Genomic DNA, 15,319 nt, shown 5'->3' with positions numbered 1-15,319 from the left:
ACTCTTCTTATACGCTCAATTCGATCAACACGCTTATACCTTATTCAAATTCAAATTCCATTTATTCACACCTATTCATGCATGTTTCTTTATAACTAATTACCATAATACAAATTCTTAATTCAGATTATCTATATATATCCACAATTTATTTTTATAATTATTACATGAATGCAAGCTAGCAAGTGTATAACTACTATACTACAAATGGATCATCATCATGAAATCATCACTGCTCAAACTAAAACCCTAGCATCATCATCATCATCATCATCGTCAACATATAATGATGATAACAACAAGAAAATGTATAGAGGTGTGAGAAAGAGGAAGTGGGGAAAATGGGTATGTGAAATAAGGCTACCCAATAGCCGTGACAGAATCTGGTTAGGATCATACGATTCACCAGAAAAAGCAGCAAGAGCATTCGACGCTGCACTTTACTGTCTTCGTGGTCGTCATGCAACTTTCAATTTCTCTGATTCACCTTTTCATTTGGAAAACACTGCAGTTTCTAACGATCCACAACAGATTCGAGAGATTGCTGCTAACTTTGCCAACAAAAATCCACCAATTGTTATTGATAATAATAATAATCATAATAATGGAAATAATAATACAGATCAATCCAATATTGTGGGTGAAATTATTGGCTCTTCGTCTTCTACTAGTACTACTATGCATGATAGTGGGAACACGATTGATTGGACATTTTTGAACATGTTAGAAGAACATGGTTCAAGCAATGATCCTAATTTAGTTAGTTCTGAAAATTATGATGATTTTTTCTATTCTGATTTAGAAAAGATGCATTCGGATGAGTTATTGTATTACACTTTACCGCCACTTTTTGAGGATAATAATACTAATCAGAAGGAATTAGTAGAAGTTGAAGGTGATAATGATGTTTATGATGACCCTTTTTCTCATCAATCATTCCTTTGGAGCTGGAACTTCTGAATTATAACTAATTAATTTTCAGTCTTTCTTGGATTTTTTGCTACCATGGCATGGATTATTATTTATAGAGTTGTTTTTTTTCTTTCTTTTCCGAGTTAATAGCAATAAACTAGCAATGGCTGATTGGTCAATCTTAGACCCCTCACACATTTATAAATATATACAATAACAAGTGTCCCGTTTTTTTGTTGTCATATGTATATATCTATATCTATCTATTACATTCACTATCACATCCTACCAACTAATGTTTTTTTTTTTAAAATATATTAATAAGAGATTTTGATATATATTTAATATTTTAAAACTATTTAAATAAAAATAAAAATATTGTATAATACTCCCTCCGTTTTTTATTATAACGTTTTGGAAAAAAAATTTGTATTTAAATATAAGTCGTTTTACAATTCCAATGAATTTCAATTATATAAATTTATTTTCCATATGTCATTAATGAAGGATAATTTTGTAAAAACCTTCATAATTTCTCATTTTCATACAACAATTATTATTTTTCTTAAACTGTGTGAAAAGTCTAAAACGACTTATAATAAAAAACGGAGGGAGTAATAGGAAAAGGAGATGTGCACTGACAGTGTAAATTACTTTTACACTGTCAACCAATGACAATCATGTATCTTACCAAGTTAGCTTGTAAATTTTAAAATATTGAAATGATTTGACACTTTAAAATAATCTAATTAGATGTCTGTGTAATACCTTTTTAAAGTGAAAGTGCACTACCATTAAACTCATATTAAAATATTATTTTAATTTTTTAAAATTCTTTTTAATTTTAAGAGTATATTAAAAAATAAATATATAAATCCCTAAAGTCTTTCTCTCTCTTGTGTCACTGTAATCATTTCTCACTCTTTGGTTTTATTAAAAAAAAATAGTATTAAAAATAAGAGTTGTAAAAACGTGTAAAATAAACTATTAATTCTACAAAATCTTAAATTTATTATAGTTAAATTATAATTAAATATTATTTTATAAGATATTTATCACAAATAAATAGAATTTCTCTATATTTAAATATAATTAAATCGAAGATTATAAACTAATTTGTAATTTCAAAGAAGATAAATATTTTTGTAGTTATAATTTAATTAAAATATACTGACAGTGTAAAAAATATTTACAGCGTCAGTCATAGTCGTTAAAATTTTATAAATATTTAACTTTTTTTATTATAAATAAAGTATTACTTGTAATATAGTCAGTGTAAAATATTTTACGAGTAATGTATAACAATTAATTTTTTAAAATAAATATTTATACAATTACTTTTTATTTATGATACTGAGATGAAACATTAAAAGTATTGAAACAATATAATTAGTGAGATGAACTAAACTCATGATCACAAGAAATGATAAAGAATAAAAATGGATGTGGCCGCCATTGACGTTGGAATAGCTATTATAGAGAAAAAAAGATGATGCACACAAGCAAAGAAAGTGATATTTTAGTGAAACTCACGTAGAGAAAAGGATAGGGTGGGACGCACATGACTTGAGTGGTCCACCAATATATAAAATTCGCAAAATAAGAGAGACACCATGATAGCTTATAGATTTGTTGTCAACATCGCCCTACTAACAAATTTTCCCACGTGCTATATACTTTATTGGTACTCCTTCCGTCTCAAAATAAGTGTCTTATTTGAGCTTTGCGTGGTTCTTAAGAAAATAATTAGATGTGTTGATTTTAATGATAAAATTAATATCATTTACTCCTTATTTACTATAGATAGTGGAGTTGTTGAAAAACGTGAAAGTTAATATATAAGGGTATAATAGTGGAAAAAAATACTCCCCCGCCCCACAATGAGTGACCCATTTGGTCATTTCACACGTATTAAGAAAAGAGTATAAAAGTAGGAGAGAAAATATTATTTTTACTATTGTGCCCCTATTATGTATCGGAAATAATGAAATTTTTATTAAATAAAAGGTAGAATTGGAAAAGTGTATTGAAAATTGAAATGAGTCATTCATTTTGGGACAATATTTTATTCCAAATAGGTCACTCATTATGGGACGGAGGAAGTAATAAATATTACATTGATATTCTAAAGGAACATTTATTTTGAGACATAAAAAAAGTGCAAATGAGACACTTATTATGAGATGGAGGGAGTAATAATCAGAGACAAATAAAACCAATTTTTAAAGAGGAATTGTGTTCAACACCATATTTATTGAGTTTAGATATGATTCTTTTAAATTAGTTTGTTCTCTTTTCTAATATTAAATTAATAAGTATAAACATAAACAGTATTTATTCTATATCAATTTTTAGGTGTTCAAATAACTTCACATTTTTTTTTAAATGGTAGAGAAAAATTTCATTTTTTTAAATAGAAAAATATTAATAATTATATTTTTAACATAAAATTTATTGATTTATAAATATTAATAGTACATAGAATTGAAGACTAAGTCAAACACTTTTACACTTATTTATTCCAACTAATAAATACTAGTTGAACTACCTTAACTACTCAACAATAAATATTAAATTAATATAAAAAATATTAATGTTTTTAAGTGTTTTATCGAATATTTTGGTAATTAGATTTACTAGTTTAAATGTGAAAGTAAATAATTCAAAATTTAAAATTTGATTTTTGTATATTAATGTAGTTGTAGACGCAATTATCATTTATTGCGTTTTAGAATAAAAAAATGAGAATAAGAACGATGGTGATGGCAGATTATAGCTTTCAATACGGTGGAGTAGAGGGACCTCTAGGGTTATCACTCTAATGTTCAAGTCAGTATATGATAAAAAAGAGTGAAAATAAATTAAATTTGAAACTCATTACCTTATTTCGGCGTCTTCTTTATATATATATATATATATATATATATATATATATATATATATATATATATATATATATATATATATATATATATATATATATATATATATATATATATATAATTAATTAACTAGCTATTTGCTAACCGTCGTTTGCGGAGAGTCATTAGATGCATTTATAGTTAAGATCTCTTGGGATTATACGAATAATAATCTTTGTGTACTGAAAAAATTCTGGAAGGAGTGTGACCCCTTCCTAGTGGTTGGTCGAGATCGATGTGGTTGGCCCAAGACAAATGAATAAGAAACATTCTAGTTCTTAAGGAATCGTGCATTTAGTGCACCATACTTCAAATGTCTTTTCATGGATATCATCATTACGACTATTGGAAACCAAAAACTATTGAGTGTTGTGTGTGAGTGATTAGATGTGTTAGATGAAGTCTCTTTGCCTGCTAGAATATAATCCTGTTTTTAAAAGGGTAAATGTTATTTTCTTCAAAGTTTTTCTCTTCAAGTCTATTAGTCGCCCTTTTTGTTAGCCTTTCGCTTTCTTACAACCTAAAGTTAGTGCAATATGAGCAATAAATCACAGAAAACTATTCATAAGCCCTAAAAGGATACTTCATCTGGATCGTGTTTATTCTTCCATTAATTTTTTTTTATAAATTAGGCGGTCTTGATGATGCTTTTACGGAAGTTTGTCTATCTTTCGAATGGGGAATCTGGAGTCTTTATGACAACAAAAGAATATGTGATAAATATGACGCTTCATTCCTTTTATGAATGTGTTTTTCTACCATGGGACTCTGTCTCCCTTTCATTACTTTTGAGATAGAGGTTTTGAAACAGCTGACCATGGCTCCTTCACGAGTTCACCCTTTAAGCTATGCATATATGAACGTCTATTAGTATTAGATTGAGTGCGTGAATGGAAAAAATTGTGTGTTTCTCTTATTTCATCTCTTCAAATGATATCGTGACCCAACATCCTAGACTATAAGTAGATGACTACTTTACTTTAAGTCAATTATTCACGGCTTTGGACCTATTTTCGGAGCTTACTCCTCGATGACTTGTTCTTTTTGGTAACCCCCATCATTCTTGAAGCTCATGTTGCAATTTGCAACTTCGACGCTGGAGTGCAGGGCAGGTGTGTCGACTTGTTCTCCAAGTATTGAACTAATGATTACTTTCTACTGGAAAATTACCTTTATGTATACAATGAAAAAGATCTCCCCAGTGAGGCTCGGTATCAGAAGGACCAATTAATAAAGTTCATCAGTAATTTGGGATACCCCAGAGGAGGTGTTCCTACAGAAGAGGTCACAATACGCGCTTAAAGAACCTTATTAATGTCCGATTGTTGTTAAAAGTTTGCAATTACTCATCTACAGGATAAAAACATTATTACTCATGTAAGCTCATTAAGATGGTAAGAAACAATTACTAATAGGCATACTCTAGCCTTATTCTAATATTCACCAGCACAACTCTGAACATGACAAATTACTCAAAATTAACTCTAACAATTCATTAACGTTACTCTAAATTTCTCGACAACTCAAAATTTAACTCTATTAGCTTAACGACCTTACTCAAGTAATAATATAACACCAAATTAACTCAAAAGAGTCAAATACATTCAACTTTAATCTAAACTTGTCAAATGACTCTAAACAAGTAAAATTATGACTATAAACTCATCAAAAGTCACAGAAATCAGAAAGTGCCCAAAACTCGCCGAACCGGACCAATAACTGCCAAAACCACCTCCCGCTGCCAAACTCTCGACAAGCGCGCGCTGAGCCGCGCTTTTGGTTCCACCACGACCTCGCACCGCACGCGCTCCCACGCGTTGATGCTGCTTCGCGTAACTTGCACTGTTGTGACACCGCTGACCGCGACATTAGGCCGTTGCATCGCGTGCCTTTAGCAACACCGATTGCGGCCTCTAACTACCGCTTTGTAAGTCCTACCGCCTATGCTGTTTTTGACTCGACTCCTTCTTATGCGCACCCACGACTTTGCACCGCAAGCGCTTGTGCTGCAGTGGCTTTGGACGAGTGTGCCGCTGCTGAGTGCGACACCTTGCTGCCACGTTACGGCTCTGGATGTCGCCGTGTCTAACATGGCCCACCGCAGCGACTTCTTCGTACGTCACCCCTCCCCACAAATCCCGATTTTTTACTTTTTCTTATTACTTCGATTTCTTGACTGTTTATGATTTCACTTAAAAACACATATCAATAGCCACCGATAATTCATACATAATTATCCAATTTTTACACTTTTGCCAAGGCATCAACAAGGCATACCAGCTTACAAATTATATAATTTCATATGGTATTCATTAGAATAAAAGGAAACCTCATCAATCAATCGCCTTAAAGGGTTTTTCCCAAACCGTTTTTGGCCATAACAACAATCATAAATAAAGAAATGGGAGAAGACAGAAGGGTGAGGAACTCTCATTATCCTTCTGTTTAGCCACCCATATATGAATAATTCCCCCTTACCTCGAATTTTCCAATCTATAATTTTTTTTTGTCTTTTGTGATTTTTCTTTGCTCTTCAAGGTTTCTATTTGATATGTCTCTTTCTGCCTCTTTTTCCAAGTTTGCAAATACAGTACAAAGCTCTACCTCAATTTCTCTATTTATTTTAACCTAATATCTCAATTCCTATCTCACCCCTAAAATCTCCCTACACCCATTTTCTTTCTTCTTTTTTTATTCTTTCAGAAATTCTATATTTTATTATTTAATCAATTAAATATTACTCTAATTTGATTAATTCAATAAATTTCTCCACACCCTTAGCTCTTACTAAATACACCTTTACTCCAAAATTCTAATACAAAATATATTTTCCCAACTCTAAAATATCTCTAATTTTCTAATATTAAATAAATTAAATAATTTACAATAATTATAATTAAATTTCTAATATCTATCCTCCCCAAAATAATAACAATTCAATTAAAAAGAAATAACTAAAGTTGGGGTGTTATAGTGTGTTGATGTCAAGGAAGAAGAATACCAGTGCAGATGCAGAAGTACATGATTACACTGATTCAAATTTCAATGGAGATTAAGACGAGAAGAAGAGTATTGCATGCAACATATTCATGATTGAAGGTGCTCCAATCTCTTGGAGCTCAAGAAATCTAAGCATTGTGGTTTTGTAATCTTGTAAAGTTGAGTACGTAGTTGCATCGTATGCAACATGTCAAGCAATATGGATATAAATGCTACTAAAAGAGCTCAATATCATGGAACCTAAGAAAATAAAGTTGTTTGTCGATAACAAGTCAAACATCGACCTGGAAAATCACCTTATGTGTCATGGTCGATGTAAACACATAGAGATAATATATTATTTCATTAGAGATCAAATAAATAAAGGAAAGGTTGATTTGGAGCATTTGAAGAAAAAAATGACAACTAGCTGACATATTCACCAAGCCCTTGAAGAAAGTCAGGTTTGATGAGTTGAAGAGAAGCATCGGGATGAGAAGCCTTGAAGAAATGAATTAGGGTGTGTAAGAAGCTAGTAATTCATTATTTCTGTAGGGATGTCTGTGTTTGACAAGGGTATGTTTGACCCAGTCGAAGTAGTTGCAGTCAACATATGCGTCAAAGTGTGTAAGCAAGTATTCAACATAGTCGAATTATGCATTTATTGAATTATATGATTTGGTTCCCTATATATAAAGTTAACGATGTAAATTAGGAGAATAACTTCATAATAATATTTTCCATTTCACAATATAGTTCTTTTCCTTTCTTTTATTCTTCTCTTTTTTCAATTTCTTGAAAACCCCAATTGTTCCAACAATCTTGAGAACTTTAGAGTTGAAAATAGAAATAAGGGTTTATGGTTTTGGGAAATATTTGGAGTTATCTAAGGTGATTGAGATATTTTATTTTAACTCATTTGTAATCTCTTATAGCAACTTTTTTAAGTATAGAAAATTGAAGAACTTTTTTAAGCATAGCGAATTAAAGAACCTTTTGTGTTTCTTGCATTCTAATATATTCTTATTCCAAGTTAATTCAGTGTCTTATTGCTTTAAAAGTTATTATTACTTAAGGATATTTATTTTGGTTGTCATTGTTCTTTGTTTCGTGCATCAAATTTTTTGATTTGATTAAACTCTGAATACTTCTTTGGAAGTAGTTTTATTCATTCTATCAATTTCACTACAAGAGGCTCCCACCGTGGGGCAAAAGGTTTTTATTTTCAGGTGAGCACCCTGGCTAAATGGAATATCGAGAAACTTTTCGAAGACAATGTATTTGAGTTTGGAAAGTAAAAATGCAAACAATTTTAACACAATAAAAGTGTATTAAAGCTTTGAAAGGTAAGGAAAACTTAAATCATTATATATGACCAAGTCTTTGCCTCATAGGTTATGATTGAAGGGATGTGTTGATGTGCATAAGGTATATCCTTATGCACGGTGCATAAATACTCGAATATTGTTTATATTACTCAAAGTATTACATTTATTACTCAAAATAATATACAGATTATTCAAAATAGTATAAATATTACTCAGAACAATGAATATATTACTCAAAATAGTTAAAATTTGATATTACTCAGAATGGTGTAAATATTACTCAGAATAGTGTACTCATTACTCACAATTAATAATCTCATAATTAATAAATGTGTATAAATAACGCATATATTATTCATGGATTATGATATTATTATTCGTTTCTAACTAAAATGTTACTCGGAACAATTTAAATATTATTCGTACGAGACTTATGCACCATGCATAAGGATATACCTTATGCACATCAACCTGACCCGTGATTGAAACAAGAAATCTATTCATTTAGAATGATTGAGAACAAATCCATAGTGGAGAAAATGATAAAATTTCACAAGATTATTGATTATCTTAAGAATATTGAGGTGGAGATTGATGATGACGACAAGACACTACTTTTGTTGAGCTAATTATCCAGATCCTTTGAGCATGTTAAGAATTACATTCTTTATGATAAGTAATGTACTATTACTTTGGATGAAGTCCATACGACTGTTAGATCCAAAGAACTTGTAAAGCTGGAAGATTTGAAGATTGATGATAATGATGAAGGATTTAATATCTAAAGTGGAGGAAGTGAGCATAGAGGAATGTCCAAATAAAACAGGTTTGACAAGTCAAAGGTAAAATTCTATAATTGTCAGAAAACTGGTCACTTCAAGAGGGATTGTCTCGAGAGGAATGACAATGATGATTCTGTTCAGGTTGTATTTGCCTCGGATGGGGTTAGTTGTGAGTGTTGGTGCATTAGTGGTGTCGAGTTTGAATACTGAAGAGAGTTGGGTCATGGAATCATATTTCTCTTGTCACATGTTTCCAAGAAAAGAATATTTTGAGGCTTTGAAGCTGGAGCAAGGTGTTGTAATTTATCTTGGTGAGAATAAGTCTTGCAAGGTTCATGGTATTGGTATGGTCAGACTTAAAACGTTTGATGATCTTTAGTTTCTTCTTTACAACATGAGGTATGATCCAGAACTTAGAAAAACTTTGTTATCCATAAGCATGTTTGTTGATCTAGGCTATTGCACTAGAGTTGAACATGGGGGTTGAAGATTTATCTTGATGATGTGATCATAGTTAAAGGGTCTAAAATATGATGTCTATATATTTTAAAAGGTTTAAATGTTGTTGTTAATTCATCATCAACTAGCAAAGACTTTCATGATAAGAACAAGTTATGGAATTTGAGGTCAAGGTATGATGATTGATTTCCTGGAGTTTGTCTCAGAACACTTTAATGATTTTTACAAATGACAATGAATAAAAATGCATGAGACCATTGAGTTGGCATTTAGTTTCTTAAGTAAGATTGGTGATAAAGCAACTTACTTAGTTAGTAGTGACTCCCTTCAGGAAAAGAAGAGTAAGAACCAAGAGATGAATATCTTAGAAATTATGAAAGAGAAAACTAAGTTTGAGGTAGAATTTCCTACTATGGATACTAGTAGTAGTGAGAGAATGGTTACACAAACCTATAATTATCATTTGAATCATTATGAGGTAAGGATGGAGATTGTGGCATCTCAAAGGGACGATTATGCTAGCCTTGGGTGTTAGACTTTGAATGTGGATGAAGGATTGCAAAATTCAATAACAAGGAGCTTGTTGAAGTAGTAAAGCGGCAAGCAACAAAAAATAAGTGGTATTTGTAATATGGTGGGAGAACTGACTTTTTTGAAATGTTGCGGATAGCAAGAGTCGCCACCGACTTTTATTGTATCTAATTGGAAAGGCTAAAAGAACAAGAAAGACCTTATTTAAAATGAGATTGAGTTCGGGGGGTAAGTTATACAAAGGGAAGGTGTAAGCACCCTTTGTATCCATGGTTATCCATGGGCTCTTAATTGCTTAGCTCACTTTGTTTTCAAAATGTTTGAAGTGTAGTGTGTGAATAGTAAAAACTTTGTTAAGGACTTTAGCTTGTAAATAAGCGTAGCCTTTTTGAATTGATTTTAAAAAAGGATGTGAAAAGTATTTTGAGAGTTTAAATGTGGAGCAAGCATTTAAGAGTACCTACCCTAAGATTGTCTTTCTTGTTCTTTAAGTTTTCGTTTGAAAGGGCTATCCATACCATAAAGAGGGCAGGTAGTCCTTTCATTGGATTTGAAAAGGGTCATCGAGGATTATCGTTCGCCATAAAACCGTCCCTACCATAAAGAGGGTAGGTAATCTTTAAGGAAGGATATAATAGTCATTAAGGCAACCATGAGGATACCTTAGCATCCGAAAGGGACAATTATCATCTTATCGTAGGCAACCTCGCGGGACAAGATCATATACATTTTTAGGCAACATCGAAGGGAATTATGATCTTTGATGATGATAATAAACTGAGGGCAACATTGCTAAGGTATCCTCGTATTCGAGGGACTTGACTATATTTTAAATCGAAAGGCAATAGGCAGCATAAGAAAGATTACCATTAAAGGTGTGTGTGTGCCACAATCAAGTGATTCAGTTCGGATATTTTATCTTGTATAAGTTAGTGATTCTACATTCAATTCATGGTTTTGACTCCCTAAATTACTAACCACGCGGTTAAAATAAAATAAAGGCAGAAATAAAAGTTCCTACGCTATTACAAGGCTTTGGGGGCAGTTATATAATAGAGGAAGAATGGAGCGCGAAAATAAAAAATCTAACTATTACAAAAAAACCTTACAAGCCTATACACATTTTCTAGAATTTAAATGGCAAAAAAAAAAAAAATTAAATAAATAGCATAAAATAAATAAAGAAATAAAAAGCAGAAATTAAATAAAGCATTCGACAATCATTGAAGTTTTTGAGATGAGAAAAGAAATTCGTGCGTTTAAAAAAATGAGGGTTAGAGGTATTGTTAAGTGCCAAAATGTAGTTATTTTGTATATATGTTTTGTGGCACTTATCGAGACTTTTTGTTAATACCGTTGAATAATTCCCCGTTTTGTGCATAAATACGTATACTTTGTGAATAGATATATTTTCATACACTTTTATACTTTTTGATAGTTTTCTACTCTTTTTGTAGGTATTCTTGCGTATTTGGAGCATGAGCAATAACGTGTCGAAGACACGGCTTCAAACGCGCGATTTTGAGCGGCGGAATCAATTCATTTGGCGAATAAAGCTCAAAATCAAAGAATAATAAATCACCAATTTGGTTGATATGTTGTCATTGTTAGATAGGAAATTGAATAAGCTTTCCAACGCTTCGAACCGGGCGCAAATCGGAGTTACGGTTCTCAAGTTACGCCATTTTTACTAAAAGCTGATTTTTCAACTCAGCGAGTTGGGCGCGATGCGCGCTCCTGCGCGCGACGCGCGCTGTACCAGATCCAGAATTGTATAAATAGGCGGAAATCAGATATTTTAGTGCATGGTTGGATATTTTAGAGCTCCAAACCATCCAATAGCATTTTTTGAGTGGAAAGATGCTAGAAAACACATTGGAGCTGTCAAATGGATGATCCGAGGTTGAATCCTTCATCAATCGGAGCCGACAAACCGTGAGATTTTTGGGTTTTTCTTCTTTTCTTCTCTTTGTGGTTTCATTTGTGGGTTTTGTATATATATACTTTGATCTCATGTATATTTGTCGCCCATGGTGTTGTATAAAGTTGCTTTACAATATAAACTTGTTGTTTTTCCTGATTTTTTACATCTTGATGTTTGGGTTATGTTTGGTGGGTTGTTTTGCATCTTGATGTTAGGGGTTTGTGTTGTTGTAGAAATAGACCTCACAAATCTTGATTAGGAGAGATAATCATTAGCTTCTTGATTGTAGAGATAGATGAAGAGTTAATGTTCACTTTGTGTTGGTTCGTAATGCTACCGGGTTGTTTGATTGGTGGAGAGATCGTCGATCGAGCAATACGGTAAGCTACCGTATGTTTGGTTGGTGGAGAAATCGTCAACTAAGCATACGATAGAACTCGTGGCGGTGTTTGGACACGAATGCCGACAACGGGCAACACGTGAATGGTTTAAGGAGTATAGTAAACTGAGTGCAACTGGTCGATAAGTTTAAGTTTGTGAAGAGTAGATTATATGCAATACTTGATAGTTTCTTCTATTTGAAGAATGTATTCTTTTTGTGTTGATATTTACTTTTCCATTTCATTATTTAAATTCATTCAAAACCAAACTCATAACTAAGAATCCGTCGAACGGCAATTCGGTATCACCAATCTCTGTGGACACGATAAATTCCCGGATAAATATTTCCAAAACTTTTGTTGCTTGCCGCTTTACCGCCACAACAGGTATCTGTGGTGATAAATTCTAAATCTCGAAGGTTAACCTAAAATTAAATTAATTAGCCTAAAAATAATTATTAGCCTAAAAATAAATTAATTAGCCTAAAATAATTATCAGCCTAAAAATAAATTAATTAGCTTAAAAATAATTATTAGCCTAAAATAATTATTAGCCTAAAAATAAAGAATGTGATAAACTCCTAACCCTAATTCAAGAAAATGGACAACATCTACCTATTATATATATATTTTAGGGTTAGTGGTTAAAAAAAAGAGATTTTACCAAGATAAGTAAACAGATAAGTGTAAGAAAGAATTGACACCTCTGCTCCCCTTTGGCCAAAGGAGGTACCTGCAAAAATAAGATAATAATAAGAATAAGAATATTAGTAATAGTAATAATAATAACACAAGAAAAGAATTGGGGTTTAGCAAATTAAATTATGGACAAAATTACGAATAATCTTGATTTGGCCAAATACCATAAGGTTTTTGGCAAAATATGAATAATCTTGATTTGGCAAAATACCAAAAGATTTTTGGCCAAAAAGCAATTGGGTACCATTCACTTGGTCAATCCATAGACAACCTATTCATAAACCAACGCAATGTTACGGTTAAGAAAACAAATGGAAAAATAGAAAAGTGATTAAAATAAAATCAAAAAAATATAAAAACCTGATTATAAATCAAATAAAATAAGAACACGAAACTACAATTTTTTTTAGATTTTTTTGAAAATATGAAAATAGAAATTAAATCAAATAAAATAGAAAAAAGAGGAATTTGCGATTTTGAAGGTCGAAATCCTTTTAAAGGAGTATTGTTCTACGATTTTTTTCTGAACTTCTGGAAAAAATTCGGAGCAAATCGAAACAGTAGTTTCAGAATTCGACTAATAGGCTGGAAAATTTATTACTGTGCTGCAACCGGAATTGCAACCCTGAAGAAGGAGAAGTAGGAGAAAATATTTTTGTGTTTGTGAGAAAAGAGCGAGAGAGAGTGGGCGTAAGGGTTAGAGATGTTAGTCCTATTTATCATCATGAATTAGGTTAGAAGAAAAATAATTATAGTAAAACTATGGACCAAATCAAAGCCCAAAAATCAATTTGTTTTAATTCTAATAAAAAATTAAATCAAACTAATTTAATAAGATAATCTTGTTCCTTAAGTTATAAAAAGTGCTAAAAATAGGACAAATAAGATTAAAAACTTCTTTTTTTTTTGAATATTTTATGATTTTTGGTGATTTTTTTTTACTAAAAATGCATAAAAAGTTAAAATTGCTTATTTTGAAAACTGCCTATTAAATTAATACGAAAATTAAAAATAAAATGATAAAAAATGAATTTTTTTGTGATTTTTTAATATAAATGAAAATAAAATTAAAACTATAGTTAGAAACAAATAAAAGAAAAAGTGTTAGAAGTGGGATTCAAACCCGAGACTAAGTGCTTGCAATCCTTACCTCCTTACCAATTGCAATATATTATTTGTTTGAAATAAAAGCCAATTGAAAGTGTAAGAAGCATGGAAAAACATTTTGCTATTTATTAAAATATAAATAATTTAAGAGGATTATTATATTTTAAAATAGACTTTAAATCGAATATTTATAAAATTCAAGACGTCAATGTGAATGACCTCAAAATTTTTATAAAAAAACCAATTTTGAAATAATTTGAATATGGTGGGCCAATTTTGGGGTATGACAGCATTTGTTTACCGGGTGATATAGGTTATATCATATCGTCTCCATAGGGATTAGTTCGAGGGAAAGAACGCCATTCAAAAGTTAATGCGGTTCTGAGCTTGGGTTTAAATGGTAAAGCATAAAAATGGAAATGTAAATATCAACAGGAAAATAATTCATTCTTTAGAGAGAAGAAACTTACCAAGCCTGCATATAATCTACTTCTCACAAACTTAAACTTATCGACCAGTTATACTCAACCTACAATACTCGTCAATATCATCAAGCATTGCTCACACCCTAAGTCATTTCTAACCAGAAGTAGAGAGAACTATTATATCATCTCGGCGACGATCTCTCAACCAACCAAAACAACACAGAAGATAACTGTATTACTCGCGTCGACGATCTCTCAACCAACATAAACAATAGAGAGGCATTAAACTTCGATACCCACGATAAATATTAGCTCCAAAACTATCTCTAGAGTCTAGAACTAATAGATATCCATCCTTAATCAATATTTGTGAGGTATATGTCTATAACAACCCAAATCAAAACATAAAGCAAAAAGGTTAAGGAAGACATCAATAATGATTTGTAAAGCAAACTTTATACAACACCATGATCAATAAATATACACGAGTTCAAAGTAAAATCATATACAAAACCCAAATAAAGAGAAAATACACAAAGAGGAAGAGAAATGAACCAAAAATCTCCCAATTTGTTAGCACCGATCGATGATCAATCCACTCCGGATCATCCGTATGCAAACTCCGAAGTTGTTTTCTAAGCTCTAACATCCAAAAAATGAAGGTTGTTGGAGTTGAGAGAAAAAATTCCAAAGCCATAACCTAAAAATATGATTTTTGCCCCTTTTAAAGTATTTCTGTTCTGCAAGATTCGCCGGGCGAGCCTGGATTCGCCGGGCGAACTACACCAGTAGCAACAATAGGAAATTCTGCACTGTTTCGGCCATAACTTGAGAACCGTAACTCCGATTTGCGCCCGGTTTGAAGCGTTGGA

General features: G+C 31.6%; 1 protein-coding gene across 1 annotated transcript; it reads left to right on the top strand.

Annotated features, from left to right (window-relative positions):
- The first annotated feature begins 207 nt into the window (after positions 1 to 207).
- On the top strand, positions 208 to 960 carry LOC131633752 (ethylene-responsive transcription factor ERF018-like). The gene has a single exon (XM_058904441.1). The coding sequence runs from the start codon at positions 208 to 210 to the stop codon at positions 958 to 960; it is 753 nt and encodes a 250-aa protein (XP_058760424.1).
- The last annotated feature ends 14,359 nt before the right edge of the window (positions 961 to 15,319 follow it).

Source organism: Vicia villosa, unplaced genomic scaffold (genome assembly GCF_029867415.1).
Source record: "Vicia villosa cultivar HV-30 ecotype Madison, WI unplaced genomic scaffold, Vvil1.0 ctg.001170F_1_1_3, whole genome shotgun sequence".
Taxonomy (NCBI): domain Eukaryota; kingdom Viridiplantae; phylum Streptophyta; class Magnoliopsida; order Fabales; family Fabaceae; genus Vicia; species Vicia villosa.
This window is presented reverse-complemented; position numbering and strand designations above follow the sequence as displayed.

Excerpts from the sequence above, each read along its gene's own strand:
- LOC131633752 (XM_058904441.1), top strand. The coding sequence starts at position 208 with ATGGATCATCATCATGAAATCATCACTGCTCAAACTAAAACCCTAGCA.